Raw genomic sequence first — 24,324 nt, forward strand, 5'->3', positions numbered from 1 at the left:
ACATATTAAAGTGTGTTCTGGTGCGTAAAAATTGAACATAAATTGACCTCAAAATGTATAAAAATAAATCATTTGATTTGCCAACGTTTAGCACTTACAAATATCTTATGCCCCTATAAAAATAATGTTATGTCCTATAAATCATTGCTTCTGCCAAAAATTTATGAGATAACTCATTATTTGGGTTTTATGTGTAGCTCTATAATATGTTTTTCTGTAGTTAGATTTTAATATTGAATCGATTTCTTAATTTTAGAACACCATCATCAGTATTATGAATTTTCACTCCGCACAAAATTCGAGAGGAAAACCAAAATAAAACATATATTCCATTTCCCACTTATCCTATGTGATAATCACAAAATGCTATTTAGCTTTCAATGACACTCGCTTCTCTCACTCACCCTCCTTTGCACAACATCAGATCCAAGCAACAAACATAGCATAGCATTCTATTGGGGAAACTCGCCGACGCATTTCAATTGTGTTTCTAATTTAAGGGTGGAAATTTTTAATTCAAACAAAATCAAACAAATTCGTCGTTTGTGTTTCAGATTAAAATATGGAATAACATGAACTTTGCACAAACATAAACACATTGGAGGTGGAAATGAATGACGTGTGCTGCACATTAGAGTGGTTCGGGAAACGTGTCCCTTGTGAAATTGTTCAAAACTGTGGTGAAGGGGATGATTGCAGTGCATAAACTAAACTTTTTCTCCGCATGTTGGTATGGGCAAACCAGCATAGATGAGCACCATAGTTACACCCTAACGTCTGCATGTATCTGCATGATCTCACTGCCGAATAAACATTTTTAATTCAATTAAAATTCGTCATGAGAGCCACTTGACACAGGTTTTTTGTTTTGTTTTTATTTGCTTTTGAGTTTGGCCAAATGGATTGGATGTCAGTGACAGCGACACCAGCAGCAGCTCCGATGCAGAGAAGACTGTGAATTTATTGCCAATAATCTAAATTAAGTGTACGACACGTGTTTCGTACAGAATGTCAAAATAAATAAAAAAATGATTAACTAGATGGAATACAAAGGACGTATGATCATCCACAAACAATGACCGATACAGGATGCAGATGTCATTCGCCAAGCGTTGGCCCTAAACTGAAAATCAAAAACTGGGCTGGGCCGAACTTTTAATACCCTCCACAATCGGGTAAAGAAAACATGTTTATATAAAAGTATTCAAGAATTCAAACGTGTTCCACTTTAAATTATAAATACCAGGAAGACCGTCTGGATAATGCTGTTAAACGTTTCAAAAAATCAAAAGTGTGTGAGGCCGTTATATGGGGACCATACCAAAATGGGAAACTCCGTAGACAATTTTGTACTGCAATGATTGGCATTTACCAAACTTTCTTAAATACCAAATTTAAAACATTTTCGTGGGTAAATGTGACCAGAATTATCAATATCCGAATATCGGTGGGTATCGTTATATGTGCGCTATAGGAAAACGTGGACCACTTTTTAGACTAATCCGTGGGAAAATGTGACAAAAATCATCAAAATACAGAATATCTGGAGGCACCATTACGTGGGGAGTACACGAAAACGTGGACCTATACATACTTTGTTCCTCCACCGAAGCAAGAACCTATTGCGAACTACAAATACCAATTTTTGGACAAATACATAGAGAAATGTGTAAAAAAATCATCAAAACACCAAATATCGGGAGGTACCGTTATATAATATAATATAATATACTATACTATACTATACTATACTATACTATACTATACTATACTATACTATACTATACTATACTATACTATACTATACTATACTATACCATACTATACTATACTATACTATACTATACTATACTATACTATACCATACTATACTATACTATACTATACTATACTATACTATACTATACTATACTATACTATACTATACTATACTATACTATACTATACTATACTATACTATACTATACTATACTATACTATACTATACTATACTACAAAGAATCTCCCGAAAAGCACATGGACCGTAGGACAGCAAACCATTTTTGATTTGCACTGCACCTGCCTGATATGAGGACCTCAGCATTTCTAGTGCCAACCAAACGACACATACCACACGGTTTCACTTTTATGGCACATTAAAATCCATTACTTTTCGGAGAGGTAAAAAATACAAAAACGTCATCAAATTATTCTTTGTTTATCCTCTGGAATATAAATCATGTTGCAATTTAATTAAAATTAAATCTGTCACAACTGGCCTCCTTCAACATCCTACCCACCACCCACCATCTACCATCTAAACACACACAACAAACGAGCCTCGAATGATTTTGCCCAACAAGTCATGACGTTTGGTTCAACCTCTGCTGTCAGGGTTAATTTCACAATGTTAATATTCATTCATCCCATCTCAAATTGGCGACCTTCGTTTTGCCTTTTCCTAACATGGCTCTTCAGTGCCGCTTGAAGGAACCTTCATAAATCACCTGTTTTGCGTAAGGACTTCTTCTGGCTTAGGAAACCGACCGAATTCCTCTCACACTCACACCCACGGCACAATGGGATCTTCTTGGTTCTTGACTTGTGCTTTGCCATAATGAAATGTGAAAATTCCATTTCCCATTTTCATTTAAACATTTTATTTCGAATGTACCCCATACGTGGCATAAAAATGGTCTGCCAAGACAATGACACCCCTGTCTGTCGCACCGACCTCATACGAAACCTTTTTTAAATTGTGTTTTCTTAGCATGATTACACCATGCCGTCTCCCATCAACCCCCCTCCTAACAGTCGGCACAGCTCCACACGACACAGCTAGACGAGGACGTTAGAGCTCTTGATGGGCACTTGGGGAAATCTGACGAGAATTTAACACCGTCTGCAGTTAATTTTTATAGCAATGACACTACTTATTTGCGGAATATAAACATTGTGTCTCAACAACCCCTAAGAATTGGCCCAGGAAGGAATCATCATCTTTATATTCATAATGGCTGCGTCTAGTGATTTCGTCAGGGCAGACTGTTCGATGGGCTGCTGTACAAAATATTAATTTTCCGACATTAAAATAAACCGACAGCGACGGCAACATATTGTTGCAACAACCCTTACAGCCAGGATGAAGGGGCTGACTGACAAAAAATAACACTACCAAACAAAGAAAAACAACACTTAAGACCATATGACGCTCTCTCTCTCTGCGATTCATACACACACACGCACATTCGTATGTTTGTATGTATTTGTGTACAAGGCCATTGTTATCACAGCGTTAGGAACCGAAAACTCAAGTGAAATACTTTCACTCTGTTGTTCTATGATTATCGTCATCATCGGCGTAATCGTCGGCATTACAGCCAAACCATCCCCCGCTCGCCTTTGCTGAGCTGAAAATATAAAAACGGAATATTGGCCCTGGTTGTCGGCGAAAAGCCACATTAAAAACATTGTCTGGCCAAAAAATCTAATTACCATAATATAGTTGACAACATCTCTAAATGTTGAGGGAAGTCCTGACGCATCTACTGCACGAATGGATGCTGCGATGTTGTGCATTTCCATATTCCGATGAACATCACAATGGACCACCCGTGCTGCCTTCAGGGACCAAATATATTATCACGTACTTCATGTGCGAATGCATCAGGCAGAGGAGGAGCACATAATTGCGGAAACAATACACCCACATTTCTTCTTACGTTCGTCAAGGACTACCCACCCACAATGGGCCAGACACTGTTCCAACATGGCAATATGGAATGCCTGTTAACTTAATTATTGGTAACTAACATTCATTTGAAGTAGTTTTCCCGTTCATTCATTCACCGTGGCCCTGTAATACCCCATCGGCATAATTGCCCAGTAACTTCTCTTGAGGATTTGAATGACATCGAGCAATATATGGTGAAATGGAGCAGGAGAGCAGACCGATTTTGAGGTATGTGGAATAACCTGTAACTTAAGTGTTAAAGTGTATATCTCTCTCTTTCTTTTTATCTTTTACAGGACTTTTGAGTCATTCCGGTTGTAACTCCTTGAATTACTCATGTCAGATTTTGATGATGTTGTAATCACGCTAGGAATTGAGATAGAAGGCTAAAATGTTGACACATGTGTTTTTTGCCAGTAGGTTCGTCAATGGGTCATATCGGTCCAGATTTTCGAACAGCCCCACATAACGGTGTCTTTCAATGTTCCGTATTTTGATGATTTTATCGACATTATAGATCGGAATTGTTTCAAATTTCGTATTGGAAGATGTTAGAAGGTACTACAACCAATGAATAAAAATGTTTTTACAGTTCCTCGTCTTTGTATAGCCAGCATATAACGGTTTTCGTTTAAACTGTATTTTTCGACAATTTTTTTAAACTGTTCAAGTACCTTCCAAATGGTGGAGTGTATTAAAAGTTCGGCCTGGCGGAACTTAATTACGTTTTTGCTTGTATTATGAGGCTAAATTCGTCCCAAAATAATATCTGTCCAGATTGGATGAAATCTGGATATTGCAAAAGCTGAAAGAAGTATTTTCCAAAAAGCATGGTAGAATTAAGAAGATAAAGTCATGCAATCATGTTTTTAATGTTTTTTTTTTCAAAATTATCATTTAACAACATCTCATTGTCAAAATGCGTTCTATCCAGTGATTTTTTTATTTGAAATGACTTAATCTTCTTAATCTTACCATGATTTGCAATTGGTAAGAATATATATTTGGAAGAATACCATTATTTGGTTAAATGTTGGGTTAGCTTAAAGATATGGAGAAATACGGCCTCACCAAACGTGTTGCTTTAGTTGGGGTGGGGGAATGTTTGTACGGATTCGAAGTAATGCTCCAAATTGAACAACTGACATCATATTTATATTGTATGTTGGGGCTCATCGTATAAACAGATATATAATAGAAGTGTCAGTTTTAACACCAACAAATATAGAATGTCAAAGGGATTCAGTGAAATTGAAAATCAGTTTTCTAAATGATTTTGTAATTTGTGAGCGTATTTGTCGGTACTAAAATACAACAACTGCAAGTTAAAAATATTTGGTGGATGCGAGTGCGATTCATGGGCCTTTTTTCATCGTTGTTTACAGTCATATTTAAATTTTCAGTAGACACTACTATTACTTTGTATCGAAGAATTTTCGGATTGTTGCAAATTGTTGTACAACAACACTTGCTTGTACCTCATATTCTTGAACTATGATTTGGATTTTACCCATGGTATAATAATACAAGGTAATGTCGTGTGAACTTAGGATATTTTTGCCCTAACGTTTTTAAATATTTTCTCAGCTGCTGTGTCTTGACAGAAATGTTTTCGTACTCTCGTCGTTTGATAAAAATGTGGTATTTTAGGCCCTAGGTCTCTTTGAACGTCTGGTTTGCTTTTGCGCACGACAACTCTCAAAAGGAGTATCCGACTTCGACCAAAGATAGAAAATAAATTATTATCAAATTTAGATCGAGCTTGGACATGTTCAATATCGGTCTACTCCTTCTGGTCAAAGCTTAGATGGGGGATGCGGAAACCACTCATAGCTAGGGAAACAAGTCCACCATTCTCTTCAAACTTATCCGCATAGAATTCGAAAAAGTATTAAATGTTCCTTAAACTCTGCACCTCCCAATATTACTATCCGCATTAGATAATGTTTGAAATTGGAATACCTTTTTAGGCACCTCCCAAGTTCAAGAGTTCAAGTGAAGAAAGAAGACGATATAGTCCAAACCTTTCATATTGTAATACTCATATCAAACATGGGCCACTTACGAAATGTTGAGACTAGCGATCTGTAACGAATAGCCTAATCGACTCAGCTCCTCGAGACATCGTTCACCAAGTTCGGTGTACGACCATTATATCTCTGTGTTAAAAAAACCGTTGAGCAGAAACCAATTTATACTACACGCCTCATAGTTGTGTGGGCCATGTTCGGTTATACATATGTCGACATTGTTTGTTCGCGCCGTGTCACTTTGGCGGTGCCACAAAAAAGACATTTTTGGTTGGTCATGCATACAACAAGAACAAATGCAAACAATATTTGAACCTAATACGATTTGCATAATTATGACGCATTTCCATTCCTCATTCCCACCATTCGCGACGGTTTGTGGCTAGCACAAGCATTAAATTATACGCGACGCTCTTTATGCAAATAATCAGCGAGTGCTCGAGCTCCATTGGAGGAGGAGTGCAGGGGTGTGTAGCAAAAATAACGCTGCGAAAGCGGAAGAACTTTCGCTACCACTCCGAGCCTTATCGGCAGTGAATGGAAAATATGTTGGCAGCCAAACTAACAAAAATGACAGTCTGGTCGTGTTTGCTTGCACTCGTACTCACTCGTGATCCCATGTCTCGTGACACCAATGTGGCAGTCTGTGCTGCAGGATGTGTGTGTGTGTGTGTTTGTGTGCGAGAGTTTGTGCGGGTGTAAGCCGATATCCCATCGCTTACACACTTTGAGCATGAATGCATGCATAATAATAAAAAGGATAACAATATAATCAGCTTAATGAGTGCGTTTTAAGTCAGCTTTACACTTCCACCACACCACACAACACAGACACAGACACAACCCCATACACACATGCACACACGCACACACGTTCAAAAGTGTGAGCACACTCATGTCACTACGGTTTTTGTTGGTGTTGACGGTTTCGTGGTGAGCTTAACGATATCAACTTCAAAGTCTTACAATGAATGAATACTTTTGAACCCGCTGGATATTTGGCCGTACGTCTGTCTGTTTGTCTCCTGCAGTTCTTTGATGTTGGCACATTGTATGTTCATGTTTTGGTGCGAGTGTTGAAGCACCCCAGTAAACAATTTTTTCCGACTGCTCTGATTTTAGATTTTTTTCCGAAATTTCTGACGTTTTTTTCAGAAATTTCTGATAGAAATTGGTCCGATTTTCTAAACGTTTTTTTTTAGAATTTCTGCACATTTTCCTGTGTTTTTAAGCGAAAAAAACTCGAAAAATGTACAAACGGAGAGAGTAGATTGTCTATTGCTCTGGCATATTCTCTCCCACATGTAAACGGATGGTGGTGGTTTGACACATTCTCTCCCATAGTAGTTGTTGTTGTGATCATTCATTTCAAGATCTCAACAACAACAAAGCGCAAAGCAAAAATGCTATTTGTTATTGTGAACTGTTAGATTTTCTGTTGTAAAAATGTGCGTTTTGTTGTTGTTGTGAATCAGCCTCTTTCTCTTTCGTTCCCAAAAAAATATGATGGAAAAAAATTGCAAAAACAACTACATACCGGTTTTCTGTGTGCACTGCTTTTTATTTTTAGTTCTTGTTTAGCAGTTGAAACAGAAACGTGCTACTGTATGTTATGTTCCTAATAAAAATAATATTTATAATGTAAATGTATTATAGATGTAATATCTAAACTACATTTTTACGAAACCCGAAATAAATTGTTTGTTTTTTTAAATAAATATGTGTTTTGTTTTTTCATTTTTAAGTGGTGTGACGATTTTTTCGATATTTCTTCCGAATTCTGAACGATTTCTTTCAGAAAATCGGAACTTTCTCCCGAATTCTGAGCGTTTTTTTTTTTCAGAAAATCTGAATTTTATTCCGAATTTTCTTTCGAATTCTGACCGATTTCTTTCAGAAAATCTGAATATTCCGCCGAATTTCCAGACGAATTCTGCCCGATTTCTTTCAGAAATTTGGAGTTGTCCTCCGAATCTTTTCCGAAAATCTAATTTTTTCTCCTATTTTTCAAGAATTTTCACCGAATTCGGACCGAATTCGTCCAGAAAATCTAATATTTTTTCAGAAAATCTTTCCGAATTCGGTGACCACGTCCATACAACTTTCGTACCGAAATCGGAAGGAATTCGGAATCAGAATCGGACATTTTTTCAGAGATTCTGACAGAAATCAGACCGAATTCGGCAAAAATTGTTTACTGGGACGTTGCTGTGTGTGTGTGTGTGTGTGTGTGTGTGTGTTAGTACATGGGAAAATAATTCTGAGGACCCAATGCCAGAGAACACATATGCTTTTGTTGCAACAAATCATTTAAAGAGCTGCACGTGATGAGAACTCCCTGTGAGCGATTGTTCATACCATTCATCTGGCTACGAAAGAAAAGCGACTTTCAATCAAAAGCGTTAAAATTAATTTCGATGGCATTTTGCATTTGCTATCAATACGAAATCGTTCAACTAACAAACAGTTTAAAAAACAAGCAACCAAAATGTGTTTAGCCACAACACAGTAACAGCAATACAGCCCCCAGTGGGCCGTTACGTGAATTGACATCACGTGCCTGCCCACTTCAAGTCAAATAATAAAGCACCTGTTTTCCAAAGAGACTAATAAAGATTAGATCGCGCTGATTAAAAACTACATTTTCTGTTGCTTTAGAAATAGGTGAATAACAACTAGGTTTTTGGCGGAAAGCAGACATTTATCAATTTGGAATGTCGAGCCGATATCATGTGTGCATTTGGGCAAATATGATTCACCTGGCCAGGCTGATAAGAATCACCACAGTATGAAGTTATTCCGAGTCTATGCAAAATAAGTCTCAAAATACTTTTGTCTTTATCGTGGACTTCAATGTCAAAATGAATGTGGTGTTTATCCCACTCTCAAGTATTTTCATAGACGACAAATAGACGAAAAAGGAGATTGACAACTCAACAAAATCAGACGTCGAAATTCAAATTGCAAAGCAAGAGAGAAGGACCAAAAAAGCAAGAGCGAAGGACAACAGAGAGGATATGGCGAAGATAATCAAATCAGAATTGAAAAACAATGCCAAATGTCATGGTGAGCACTGTCGGGCTGTTGCACGAATTCCCGGGTATTGAGTTTCAATGCAAGCGAAGAAAAAATCCACTCCCACCACAAAAAAAGGAATAAAGTCTCCTGTCGAAAATGACAGCCTCCGTCTGGTTAATGCATTCACAGTCAGTAACGAGCGTAAATATTAGACACTGCGTTGGGTGGGAATGGTTTGTTATAACAAGAACAACAACAAGGTCACTGTTATTTGACGTCTAGCCATGGCTGAGACGGGGTGTAAGATTGAATTGCATTTGTGCTGCGAATTTATGTGGTCCATAGGGCCGAGGAGTCTGTTCATTGTTAAACATTCTTTTTTTTTGTTTTTGTAGTTTACCGGTGTCATCCTTGTACGCGCTCCGTTTTTTGTTGAGCTTTGTTGCTTAAAATCAATTTAAGTTGATTCTTTTGTTTCCAGTTTCGAGCTTCGATACACCCCGATACGCTCGACTTGGAAGGCATCTCGAAGATGCCAATCTAACCGATATACCAACAAGGCGCAAACAGCTCGGCATGCTATTAACATGGCAAGTAGATAGTTCGCTGTCTTCCGCTGTAGTTGTCGTCACCAGCAGTTCTCTTGATTTCATGTGCCCGCTCCTTCCATACTCACATATATTTGTGTGTAGTAGTAGTAGTTGTCCTGTTGTGGAATTTTTATGAGCTGACATTGCAGCACTAGTCGCTACTTTAAATATGATGCCAAACACTCTTTCATTTGTCTCGTTGACATCACTCTGCCACCTACCTCATCTTATCATCAGCTGGCAGAATGTCCTTGGCATCACTACTTCAGGAGTTGACTAAGGACACCGATGTGTGTTTGTACTGATGTGCATAGAGCACAGAGAAAATATTACTCTTGCTTAGACAAGCGGCAGAGGCCAACAATTCCAAGCCCAGTACCGGCTGTTGCAACACTGAGTATCGTGATAGTCGCGTCGACACAACGCTCACTTTTACTCACAAACGTGGGGCAATACAAAAGGGTCCACTGGAAGGAATTTCATTACAACATACCGGACTAGAAGTAGGAACGAACAAGGGTAGCCGAGACAGTTATCCGGCTAGGAGTTCAGGTTAAATTGGAAAATTCCATTACATTCGTCCAAACATCCATCAACCCATTCTCTGTGCTGCTCTGGACGAAGGTTGTTTACACTGTCTTAACGCTTGCCGTCAACCACCAGGTATTAGTCACACAAATCAGGTGTGTCGACTCATCAACAAGCCAGACGAGTTTTTCACGACCAGCATAGAATGGATACCCCGCCTGATATCGTATCGATAACGAGCAATTATGGCCTGATAAGAACCCAGTTGGATAGATCGGTGGATGCCGTTTCGATTCAGCCAGTAAGTCCCTCCGTGTCAGTCTTATTTCAGTTCTGCACAAAAGGGCTGCAATAGCAAGCGATATCGGTAAGATGACAAACAGTGGAAATGTTTTCGCAATTTTGCTGTTTGTAGGCATTTTGGCTAATGGACAGGCTGCTGTACGCTGGAGTTGCGAGGCGAACGCCACTGGGCAGGCAATCGATGTGGAACAGGTAAATGTGGCAATAACTGACTCGACAGAGTCAAGTCTCTCTATTGAAGCGTCTTCGTGAATTTTAGTTGTCCGGTTCCTGGTACGAGGTTGCACGACTACCGCACAGCGATATTCCCGCCTGTGTGGAAGTTATTGCTCCCACTTCCATTGAGAAAGATATGTACACCTTGAAATTGGATTACATCAACAACGTGAACAAGGGTTGGAAACGGGTGCAGGAAAACATTGAATTTCCCTGGGACGCTAATACACAGAAAGGAAAGCTGAACCTAACGTACACTGGCGATGACACAAACGTCACGGTCAACTTCGTTTACATGGGCACCTTAAACAATCTGACATTGGTTTGTGGCTACGCTGGTTTAGCTCCAAGTGTCTCCTTGCTTCGAGTCTTAAGCAGAAATAGGACAGTGGAGTACAGAATGCAGAGGGAACTGGAGACGTTAATGGCTGATTTCGGTGTTGATGCAGCTGAAATAACCTGGGTGGAACAGGGGTCAAAGTAAGTGAGAGGTCCTGCAACCCATTTCATTTTAGTGTAACTACTGCTTCCCCCATTTCCCCTTTTAGATGTAACAGTGGTCCCTCAGTGTCATCGTCCATTTTCGTTGTACTGCTGACAGCTGTAATGGTTTCCATGGAGAAAGTGCTCAACATCGACCATTAGACGGAGTAGAAACCATTTTAGTTGTAAGCCAACCTAAGTCGCAATTATGAGAAAATACTACGCCGGTGACTACGATAACGTTATCGATTACAATGTATGTAGGTATATAAGTCCCGCTATCATAGGAGTAAATCGCAGACACACTCAGACATCCATGCGAACAGCCAACCGCCCACCCATCCATCCCCATAACACGAACAACACAATAAAATGAAAATACAACAATACATTGAATGAATGAATGTTTATTTGGATATCGTGAATAATGTTTGGAAGTAACAGCAGTACCAATAGATATCACCTGTGGCACGGTGAAGGCAGTGAAGGTTACCCACCAATTTGACATAGTTTCTCGAACATGAGCAGAGAACATCCCAACCGATGTACTCCCGCTACATATGGATAGAAAGAGTAGTGATACATGTTTACACCCATATATGTATGGGGTCGAACATAATTCGGCAGGGAAATGTGACAAGAACAGTGATACCGGACTGTAGTTCATTCAGTTTAAAAATAGACACGGCGGTACTGCGGCATTTCCGAAAGATTTCTACGCATATGGGTCAGCTTTCGGAACAGCCTTTTACGCTTGTAAATACGTCTGTGATGAATGGCGCCACATGGGGAGCATGCGAAAACGTAGATAATTAAGTTTATGTGCCTTTGGTACATGAAGCACTATGTTACTGACATTTCGGGGGGTGTGAGTTCGCCGATATGGCGGCCAATAAACCGATACTAGCGTATGGAATTGTCGGGGTTCGAGATCTACAGAACAGTTTTAGAGCCGAAAATATTTGTTGCGCAAAGACGAATAATAATGAATATGAATATTGGACAACACAACATGTATACAGGCGATATTCAATATCAACTTGTTTTATTTTAAAAGACTCTGGCGGCCTGAATACATTTTTCAAAACAATTCTTTTGGTGGACAGCTAATCATGAGGTTGCGATCGTTGCCTTATCGGAGTTAAATGTTGTTGCTTAAGCCTTAAAAAATGCCGACATTTAATGGAACCCCATAAAAGGCATACCAGGTATTAAACCTGACCATTTTAAAACAACAAAATAAATATTGAATCGTAACAAATAAAAATCCAAAAACTGCTCTATTAGTTTTTATTTATGTATTTCTACCAATACTCGGCGTTATTAACAATTTAGAACAACTTATGTATGCGGCCAAGAATAAAGACGATTAATAGATAATATTTTAATGAATGTTTTTCCCACTTTGGCTCCCTAAAACGATTTGGTTGATTCCGAGGTGATTTTATGGCATCTGAGTAGCTTCATTTTGGAATACATTTTTCAATAACATTTTGTATATAAATGTAGCCAATATTGTTAAAAAATCATAATCATCATTGATCTATTCAAAGATTTCAGGACCCCATGAGACTTTGTCTGAGGAAAATTAAAGAAAAGTAACGCATTTTCATTTTTACAAATGTTTGTCGGTGGCAACCATGGTTAATTAAATGCAAACGCTTAAATGGAAAGAACGCAAAAACCATTGGTTAGAAGCTAAATGCGGATGTAGATTGCTAGAGTGTTTTATTTTTCAAATACCTTCACGAAATTTTCATTTTACTTTGAAACTATTTTGATTTAACAAAAACACCTATAAATTAAAAAAATATCAACTTATTAATAGCCGCTGATTCGGTTTATATGCCCACATTAAATGTCCTGATATCGCGATAAACGAATTCTGATAAGAATATTTCAACTATTTCCACTCCAAGAATAAAATCGGATAAAAGAGACGACGAAGTCTGTCAACAAAACAACATCTGGGCAATCGAAAAACACAAAGTCTGCCGTCAGACGTGCGTTACAAGTGAGCGTGAAGACACGAATACGAATGATTTTGTCGATGTAGCCGATTGCACTGGCCGAAATTATATTTTGATTGGCAACGCAAAAAACCATAGCAGTCGGCAACGTGTCATTGGGAGAATTTCAAATTCTCTCATTCGGCCGAATTTTAATGAATTCAAATTTAGAGAGAGAGAGAGGGAGCAATGGAAATGAATCGAAATGTTGCAGTGAATTTGTGGGCCCTGCAACATGTTGAAATGGATACAAGTTGCCGATGTGGGATGCCGGAAATACCAATAGCGTTGAATTTATTAAAACATAAATAATAAGTGTATCTATCAAATAAAAGAAAATCATTTCTTTTCGATCCATTTATTGTTGTTCTAAAACATTTTGAGCTGGGAAATAGAGGCATTTGTATAGCTAATCTTTTTAGCCATGCAATGCCTCTATTTCCCAGCACACAATTTCTATATAATCAAATTTATCAATTCGACCGTTTCGACAAACATTTATTCAAAATTGTCCAAAGATTTTCTTTGCGCGTGTTATATGAGGGGACATACTCACAATTTTTTTCTGAGGGCACGGTACCCCTTACGAATTTGAATTGTCAATTTTAGACCAATTATGTTGAACCTGTGGCTGGGTATATTAGACAATTTTTATTTAGTTTAAATGTGTTCCAAAATGTATATCAAATAATTTCAACATGTTACGATCATTGATTTCAATACCTCAATTTCGATATTTTGTAATTGTGTAATCTCTCTCTAGTTTCTTTTGAAACTGTAAATTTCACAAACAATATTTCCGACGAAACAATCACATTTTATGGAATAACTTTTCAGAACTGCAAACGTGAGGCGAAAACAGAGAGTCCGTAATAAACCAGAGTCTGTAATCAGCACTGGATTTAATAGTTTAAAAACAAAGCGAAAACTACCGTGTATTCTTCAATATAATTGAGTGTTCAATGAAAATGTAGGTATCCATTCGAAATATTTCGGGATTTAATATTGGACATTATTTATGGATTTTAGCAAAGTTTTCTAAAAAATTGTTCAATTCCTTATCAAGAGTTCGTAATGGGTGGCACATCACTGTTTATATAGACCCCATAAACCGGTACCTCCAGATATTCAGTACTCTTATGATTTCGAAGGAAAGAATTCCCAACTGGGTACTTTATATTCGCGGTAAACACCATCTCGTGAAACAGAGCATAGCCTATATAGGTGTACATTGTCCTATTCCCTATAATGGTACTTCTTATTGTTTTTAGCCACCTTTTCCAATATAGTTATTTCAAATTTTGCATAGCATGGTCTGGAGATGAGGCTAAACTTATCTATTCTAAACCTATATATTGTTTTAAATTATAATTCATATAAGAAAAATATAGAGAAAATCTTTGTCAATTATTACCCATGGAGATAAAAGTAACCAAATCATTTTCACGATGTCGAGGATTAAGTATACAATAAATAATGTTTCATCATGCACAGTTAGGTATTGAAAGATGTGTCGCATAATCTCGACCTTAATATACGACATTTTTCCATCAAAAGATTGATGTGTGTTTTTTCTGCGACATCAAATTTTTTATCTTATGACATTGGTTGAGTTAATCAACGACGATATGATCTCATGTGACAGTCCCGCCATATTGGTAAAGTCTCTCTTATATGTATATCCTAATCTGGTTGTTCATATTCCCAGTCACCCCTTCGCATCCTCCGATAATGCCACATAATAACTTTTTTGTATGTTCTAGTTACAATTAACGAATTCAACCCGGCCAACAACTTTTACTTCATCCTAAAAGTATACCATGTTTTGGTGCAAAGTAAGCAATAGCCGGATTACTTGTCTCATCTTGCCGCTGCACTGGTGCAATCGAAACCTAGAAGTCAACATAGTTTCACGGCTATGCGAGGCATGAATGCAACGCATTCATAAACAAAAACGCCTTTATAAGCAGCTTCCATGCCATAACGGCAGCCTGATGGAGGCAGTGAGGGAGGGTGCCAGTCCGTGCCAAAACAAAGGAAAACAACCGAAAAGAGCTACAAATTCCTGGGCGTTCTTGTTTTTCTTTGTACTGGTGCTGTACTCTCAATTCCTCAGTTGTTTTTTCGCTTGTCTTCTTGTTAAGCTTGAGATGTTGATAAGTTTTGCTAATTAACAAAAATTTCGTTCGCTAATTAAATTCTTCACTGAGTATAATGAGTGAACGGCGAGCAGGAATGGGCGTAGCGGTCGCAAGGCGAATCGAATCGCCCACGGCCAAGAAATGACTAGTGGCGAACACGGAACATGTCATGCTGACACAAACGGACACAGAAATATGGCAAGCTTCGAGAGGCAGCTGATGCTTTATCCTATCACTTGACTTAGTGTTGAGTAGCGGAGTGGAGTCGAGTCGAGCTGACTCAAAGAAGCAAACAAACAACGGCAACAACCAAAATAACCGCCGCCCGCTTTCGCGTTGTTGCTTCATAAATCATATCCCTGCTTCCAGGGCGAGTTGTGCGGCATGGTCTTGGCTGGGCTGAGACGGATACTAACTGGAGAGCATTTCGTTTAATTATCAATTCAATTTGTACGGCTTTGTGCAAATGCGAAAGAGCAAACAAGCCATCCATCCATCCATCCATCCAGCAAACAAACTTGGCAACAAAGTTTCCTTATTTTACAATTCTCAGCTACGTTTTTTCGTCCTCGTTGGCCTCGCAATAAGCTTTAAGTATTTTGCAAGCAATTCATTTGATGCCCCAAACACCAACCTCTCGTTTTCCGCCATTATCTTGGCCATTGAGATCCATTCATTGCTGCTAAGTTCCTCCTGCGAAACATTCTAAAACGAACTCGAAGCAGGGTAGGAAGAAAGAACAAAACGAAAGGAAAACGCACGAAATGAAAAACATTTCAACAACAATGCCCAAATTGCATTGTGCCCGCACCGAAATAAGGAAGCCAACCGACAATGCAATATTTGTGGCGATTGCAACAGGACCCTTGCAAATCCTTTAAATAACTTATCATCTAGAAGGGAACTAGCACTCGTAAATTGGCCAGCGTTTCCACCATTGCAACGGCAATAAATGCGAGCTGAGGCAAAACTATAAAAGATGGGTGGAAGCGTTATAGGCCAGAGGGAGAGAACGTTAACAATTTGCCACAAATCCTGCAACATTGACTGCAAGGACAACACGAGTTGTGCTGCTATGCCATTCACTTGGCTATTCTAACACATTGCAATACACAATCGATACAATCCAAGAAAACCAACCGGGTTTCCAAATAAAACATATTTTGTAATAAACTCTTCGAAATGAAAAGTGTCAGTGTTCAAAATAGGTGTCGCTGCCTTGAAACAAATTATTTAGGTGCATATGCGAACCTTTTGTATACCCTCAGACATATAGCTACAGTGGGTATATATACTATTTTATGAGGCAAAAACGTTAATCGACAAAATAACGGGTTGGGCCCGGTGTCCCTTTGGACCAAATCCGTTCCAGACATTTCAAGTCGATCTAGCGGTGTCCGTCCGTCCGTCTGTCTGGCTGGTGCACACGATAACTCACCGATTCTCTCCCATTTACACACAACCCAATATTTCTACTAATACAAGACCTGGCGTGAATATAGAATATATCGGGGCACTCTTTCTGGTACCTCCCCCACAAAGGGTCAACATTTTTTATAACCAAAACCCTTATAAATGCGAATTAAGCATCTAATTCCCTGCAAATATAGAATTAATCGGTTCACCCCTTCTGGTAACTTCCCAACAAAAGATTTACATTTTGATTATTTATTCGCATAAAATTGGAGAAAGATGAAGTAGAGTACTTCGATAAAATATCAGAAATCAGGAGGAGCTATTATATGATAAGAATATCAAGGTTCGAAAATGAATATGATGATTCGATTACTCTCTTTACATTGAATACAGAAAATAAGTATGAACTAGAGATTGCAAAGACAATTGGGGGGAAAACTCAAATTTGGGTTCGTGCGAATTGCGGTATGATCGGTTATCTGAATCAATGCCCAGAGAGAGATTAACATCACTTCTAGAAACTAACACTGCCCATGTAAACGCGCAAATAATGTAAAAGAAATCTTATTTTGTGTTGATAAAACTGGGCGACACCTTCGTCCTTCTTCACTACATACCACAGGTCTGGTAAAGCTCAACTTGAAAAGAAATAAACAATGAATAGTATGTATGTAGTCCCAATTAAGTGCGTAAAGATTACCGGAGGAAAACAATGTACTTTTCGGAGAGGGAGAGAGCGAAGGAAATGTGATTCTTACCACATTCAACTTTCTTCTTTCCGTTAACTTTCACCGCCTGTTCATGGGCCCGTATATTCCATGCACAAAATTTGGTGGTTCACAAGAATACCAAGGGAGAAACATTTTCGTCGTAGCTGCCTTACGCACTTATACACTTCATACCAAAATACAATAAATCTAGGAGAAATTATAATCAAAATACTGAAATTCCAAATTAATTTCCATCCTTCCGAATGAAGATAAATTCTAATAAATGATCCTGTTGGGAAGCACAACATATTATGAAATCTCCCAACAGGTATGTTCATACACACACCCTCACACCCACACGACCATACATATCCAACACGAGTTTGCATTTATGCGCCATTAAATGAATATTAGATACGAACAACACTTAGCTTATCCAGTGAAAGCTAATGAAATAATTATTTGGAGATACGTTTGTGTGCTTTATTCGCAGCAGATGGGGTAGGGGCATGAAGGGGATGCAAGTTCGAAAGGTAAACTTCGATCTGTCTTACTTTGCCTCGGACAGTCGTAATCTTTGCATCATCCATCTCCAATCATACCTAAATGACCGAATCCACGTAATGTGTGCCCATTTAGGGTATTGGCAGGGGAGTACATCGGCCCATGTTTCGTTGTAGCCTCGATAAAATGGATCCTGTACACTTGTTTGGTTTCTGTAAAGTCCCAGAAAAAATTTGCAACCTATTTGACCCTTAACTGACATGAAGACTTACTGAGAGTCTGACATACCGCATTTTGACATTTTTTTACAGCCGATTTGGCTATGATTCAATATGGTGTGTTTCTGATATTTAGAAATTGCCAGCGCTATTTCAATGCTATTAATTGCAATTTGGATTCGAGTTCAAGTTCGTAATGCACGCTCACATCTCTTGCAAAAAAATCTACATAGGCATACGTTTGGGTATAGCATCCACATAATAATTCAGGGCGATCAAAATGTTACTTATGGGGCGGAGGGGTATAAATATAAATATATTTACGCTTACTTATTCATAACAACTTGCAATGCCGGGTCCACTCTAATCAGTTATTATATTGGGTCTAGTTCAATGAAACTTCTACCCCTGAAAAGATGTGAAATATATTTTTTTGGTCAGTTTTGACAATATTGTTCATGATGGAAGGAGGTTGTAATTAGTCGAGCATTAAAAATATTCGTTTAAAATAAGATGATATGGAGCCAGAAGGAATTTGACGGACACTAGCAATTAAATCGACAAACTTGGCTATGAGGGAATTCCTTGCCTGGTAGCCCTGCCCCCACAACATACCAACACATATACACTAGCTCACATTCACGGGCGCATCAATGGTACTCTTTAACGTGTACCAGGACTAAAAAATGTACGCATATTAAGTGATTAATGATACATTATCTCTGCCACTCTAGGAGCTGTTCGTGGTTATTATCCCACACAAGTGTGTGGCCTGTGGGTGGGTGGATGGGGGCCTGGTTGTGCGCGAGGGTGTGTGTGTATTCAACAAAGATGTACAGCTCAGTCCGTTGGCTTTGGAGGATTGTAATTATCCTTGATTAATTGTTTAACGACTGCGACGACGGTGGTTTAGGAGACAATCACCAGTTGAAATGGGCCGAACGCAGCTAAACGAGGCCATTGAATCGGGCGCCGTTGAAGCATGAAATAAATTAAGCTCGGCCGAATATGGGCCACACATGGAATACTATTACATCACCCGCCGTGTTAATGGCAGCGTGAATGTGCATGTCTGTGGGAACTTTAACCAAAATTAATTGAGTCTCGTTCCGTGAAAGCAAAACAAATGTCAGCGGAATTTTAGTAAACAGATGTTTTTTATCTTCCACCTAGACCTTGTCAACATGCCAGAAGTTGAGAGGACGAATGTCCTTATCAAAGAAAAAACCGCTCGAACTCATTGCAGAGCCCTGCTTTCGCACCTGCCATGCCGAGAAAAAGCACCTTGTTCAATTATTGTGCCGTTAATGGGGACCCATTCCCAACAACAAAACTTTCACACCTTCAACTCTGCAAATTCAATTGCGAGACGATAGCACAATCATCCGCACATTTCACAAAAACTCATTTCAGTTAACGGCCACACTAACCCACCAGACATTCGAAGAAAACAAATCAAAGATCCAGATTCTGAATCTGATTGAAAAAGTTTATTTAATTTTGAAAACAAACAAATAACCAGACGACAAAGCCAGCACCGCCATTTGGCCGCAAACAAATAATGAATTCGTTAAAAAAGAGAACTTCCGCCAAAGATGGGCTCACCGATAAAACAGACACATCTCTCGGTATTGCCCTGGATTTGTTTCGTAGGTGTGAAATCCCAATTGGGATCGTGAGGAACGAGGAATGTGCTGCTGCAACACAGCCAATCACATCACACAGGCAGCATGTCAATAGGGGACCGATTCCTTAGGCATTTGAAAATAAAATATATTTAAAATTAGTATTGGAGGCCTGACTTTAAGGCACTGTTTCTGTTCAAGGATAAGCAAGCAACAAGAAAATGGGGCAAGGTATAGCCACATTTTTTCTCCTAACCATGTTGGAAGCGAGAACATGTTTTCACCGCTTACAACATATGTAAATACGCTCACACCAAAGGCAGTATCCATAAAACCTCTTCTTGCAGTTACGTTTCGGTGTGAATTGAGTCCCTGCCCTCACACTTTGCGAATGATCCGCCTGTTGGCCGCAAGAAGGTAAAATGAAGGAGGAAACAAATGAATTGAAAATAAATTCCAATTTGTTGGTTTTGGCCATAATAATTGCCACGCCTGAGGCATTCGTGGAGATGAACAACTGGATTCGTGATTCCATCTGCGTAGCTCCAAGCCATGGGAAGACGCAACAACGCAATTGAGTTGTTGGTCAGCTAACTGCTTGCCGCAGATTCACAGAAGGAAAAACCGTTTTCTTTACTGCTTTCGGGAGGCATGTACAGGCGAAGCTCCTTCAATACTTTATCAGCCATCTCATATCCTCTCGAGGCAGATCAATTGTTTTGTGTGGCATTGCACCATGCAAAGTGCCAAGAAAAAGTATTATTACGAGAAAGTACTTAGGACTTGCATTTTGATATGATTTATTATATATCGAAAGATACGACATGGTAACAAATCATTATGCTACGCTATATATATATGCTATAATAATAATAATAATAATAATAATAATAATAATAATAATAATAATAATAATAATAATAATAATAATAATAATAATAATAATAATAATAATAATAATAATAATAATAATAATAATAATAATAATAATAATAATAATAATAATAATAATAATAATAATAATAATAATAATAATAATAATAATAATAATAATAATAATAATAATAATAATAATAATAATAATAATAATAATAATAATAATAATAATAATAATAATAATATAATAATAATAATAATAATAATAATAATAATAATAATAATAATAATAATTAAGGAATAGGTAGGTGTTTGTCCAAAATTGTTTCAAATTATTGATATTGGAAAGAAATATTGATGCTGCTACAAAGTTACTACTTCATTTAACAACTGGAATCAGAAAAACATCTTTAACTCTGTTTACACAAATTGAATCTGTATTCATATACTCATGTCACTCCTGTTTGGGGCGGCTAATCGAACAGGCGCACCCCCCCCCCCCCACAACCAAAAAAAATGGGAATAAAGAACCTGGCGTTCGTAAAGTCTGTTATGCGATTTTTATACCACCATTCATAAAATCGTCTATCCGCTTGTAACTGAACGAAAGAGTACTATAGACCCCCACAAGTATGTTTATATAGATTCTTGACCATCAGCAAATTCTGTATCGAATTAGCCCTGTCCAGCCATTCTGTCTGTGGAAATGAGTCTAGCCTTCAAATAGAATTAAGTAGAATGATAAATTTTTACTCAAATTCGTTTCCAATGCATCGCGTTTAGTGGCTCAAAAGGTTTGTTTGGTGAGGATAGCTTAAAAGCGCCGAGCCCTAATAATTAGCATTTACTTCGAAGTAACTGTGACCATCAAAGAATTCTCAGTAGACGGCAGACATGCGGACATTGCCAACTGCAGCTAGTCTAACAACATGCGGAGTTTAGCTCTGAGACAACTACTGCCCAAAATTGACACAAATCTGAAATGAAAACACTCCGAAAACACAAATCAAAACTGCTCTTATATTATCTTGCTTAAATTAACACACCTCAATAAAGTGAGAGTGTAAAGTTTCATACTGAAGGTATGGTAACTTGACTAAAATCATACTATTAGTTGGATACAAAAGGTATGCCAACTTGGGCAAATGTGTCCATCAGTTGCAGAACACACTGCAAATCGTCCTCTCCTATTTTAAAAGTAAATAACATATTTCAATTCGATTAAACAGAGGGGAGCATGGATGGATATCGTTTGCCCAGAAATAAAAACTTTGGACAAATAGAAAGCCTGTGGGGACCTATTGTCATCCTGAATGTACATGAAAATTTATGATATCCGATAAAAATATTTCCCCGAGCCACCTATTTATAATTAACACCAGGACATCTAAATCTCAAATAAATCACTTCCCTCTTTTGCTACATTTGAGGTAGATGCAGGCTAAAATGTGACTGTGTTATAAATCTAATTTCGATATATTTTCGTTGGCACTTCTCTTTGCATGTCACCGTCATTGGTGACGCACATTTTGCATCGTCAAGGATGAGGCGGATTGGAAAACAAATGTGTAAATTCGATATGGGAATGTTATCCTAGTACCTTCTTATATTCGGTATTTGGACGAGTTTAGTACAATACCCACCGAAATTGTTTGAGATGTCGCAATTTAAGTTCGTAATGGATACTACAGCCTATGACAGAAAATTATCTATGCTGGTCCAGGTCTTCGCACAGCTCCGATATAACGGTACCTCCGATACGATATTTTGATTATTTTAGTTACATTATTCACTGTTTATTTCAAGTTTCGAATTTGAATATGGTAATGGCTCATGACAAACAATGCCTATGTAGGTCCACGTCGTATAGACCCCAACAAAACAGCTATATTCGGTATTTTTAAAATTTTAACGGCATTTTTTTAGGATTTTATTTTTTGAAAATCGTTTCAAATGGTGGAGGGTATTCAAAGTTCGACCCGGCCGAACTTACTGCTCTTGAACTTGTTTAATGTGTATTTGCTCCTGTGATAACCTATGAATTCGCTGCACTCAAAAAACAGCAGCAAGCTAAACCACGTTCGTAGCAAAAACAAACATGACCCATGAGCAGTGAAGGGAAATTATTATTGGAACAGTAAATGCCATGTTCAGTATTTGCCATTACAGCCCACCTAGTTAGAAGCCCGGGCACCAATCTCAGAACAGAACTCTTGAGGGATGCGGCCACCACACATTCCTCGGATCGTTGTGTTTCTTTTCAAATTCAGCTTCGTTTAGATGTGGCGGAAAATATATGGGATAAAGTTTTAATTACCCATAAAGATTCTCTTTGTTGCGAACTGCCATTTCGTGGCAACTTTGTCGACTGCAGTGTCGAAAGTGTTGTCGATAAAGGCACCAGCGGCAACAACAATTGCAACAGTAACAACAGCAGCAATGGCCAAAATGTTCACAAATATTTTTATCGGAAATTGAAACAAAGCGTGTGGGGTGGGCCTGCTCCCATGCACAGATCGTGATGGCAACAAGCGCTTTCCATTGCATTCTGGCACTGCTGTGTTTCCCGTTCCACTGTATGTGGTTTCGCAAGTGGTAGTAGCAATGGGAAAAAGAATGTCTATGGCTGCAATCATTACCGAACCCTTAAATGTGTTGTAATCAGAGCGCACGTACCCTCATTGATTTGAACCGGGGGTTTTGCATGTCCCTATAGGCAAGGTACAGTGTATTATGACACGTTATTATGCCCTCAGCCATATGGCCGCAGAGGTTATATATCATTTGACACGGCCAAAACGTGCCTCATCGAAATAACGTTTTAAGACTCCAGGTTCCTTTGAACGAAATCCATTTCAGGATTTTTGTAGTCGACCTAGGGATGTCCGTCCGTATGTCTGTATCTCCGTTTGGCTGATGCGCACGATAACTCTCAACGGGAACAACCGATTTGATCCAAACTTCGTACATCGTCATGTCACTGTCAAACTTTGATCGAGTTCGCAGATGGGCAATATCGGTTCACTCTTTCTAGTACCTACCCCACAAAACGTCAACATTTTGCAAATTATAACTCTTATAATATACGATTTTTAAACATTACAACATTTTTGACATAAAATATGGTGTGAAGATGGGATAACGGGTCAAAATTTTGAATAATTATCGAACATACCAAATCGAACAGCTGCCTTATTCAAGCAAAGACCAACAATAACCACCCATCAAACTTCAAAATTGTTGAGCCATTATTCAGCCAAAAACTGATGGTGCCAAATTTAATATAATTTGTGACAAATTTCGTATAATTTGTGGCAATGGTATTGCGGATTTTGAAAGTTACCCTTTTTCCCAATAAAATGCAAATGCCTGCCTTGATGCATTCTTCATTGTTGGCACTTCTCCACTTTTTCAAAATCCTTCTGTACACCATTAAGGCTTTGCCATCACAGGCACGTACAAAAACTCGGAACAACAGCTCTTCCCTTCCAATAATAATAATATGAGTCTTTTGCTTCTTTTCGTATCTTTTATATTCGAAATTCACAAGAGTCTTAAGGCAGTTCTAAGATACGACTCAGACTTTGGCTCTTCGTTATCTTCTACGGCCAATAGTACAATATTTAGTATATTGAAGTCATTTTTGTACCCCTCGAGTTTGAAATACCTAAAACTCCTTCTGCTGCTCCACATTGATTGCCATTTAGGACAAGAGAATCGAATGCCGGTTAATATTCAATACTTATTGTCTCAATAGCTTGACCTGTTGTCACTTTTTTTTGGCTTTCGCATTTCGCCTTTGCAAAGCTGAAGTTTTTTGTCCATTCTGTTGAAGGAAATCCTTTTTGGAGTAAAATATATATTTCATTCGGAATTTATTGTTCTCGAAATAGTTGTTCAATCGAAATGAAACACAAAACATTCCACAAGTATCGCCTCCGCCCA

The 24,324-nt window shown here is 38.3% G+C and overlaps 1 protein-coding gene across 1 annotated transcript; it reads left to right on the forward strand.

Annotated features, from left to right (window-relative positions):
• The first annotated feature begins 10,167 nt into the window (after window positions 1-10,167).
• On the forward strand, window positions 10,168-11,269 carry LOC131807229 (uncharacterized). Its single transcript, XM_059132338.1, has 3 exons — window positions 10,168-10,373; window positions 10,441-10,877; window positions 10,946-11,269. Exons 1-3 carry the CDS (start codon window positions 10,251-10,253, stop codon window positions 11,040-11,042), a joined length of 657 nt encoding a protein of 218 aa, XP_058988321.1. The 5' UTR covers window positions 10,168-10,250; the 3' UTR covers window positions 11,043-11,269.
• The last annotated feature ends 13,055 nt before the right edge of the window (window positions 11,270-24,324 follow it).

The sequence above is a fragment of the Musca domestica genome, unplaced genomic scaffold, assembly GCF_030504385.1.
Source record: "Musca domestica strain aabys unplaced genomic scaffold, Musca_domestica.polishedcontigs.V.1.1 12, whole genome shotgun sequence".
NCBI classification, from domain to species: domain Eukaryota; kingdom Metazoa; phylum Arthropoda; class Insecta; order Diptera; family Muscidae; genus Musca; species Musca domestica.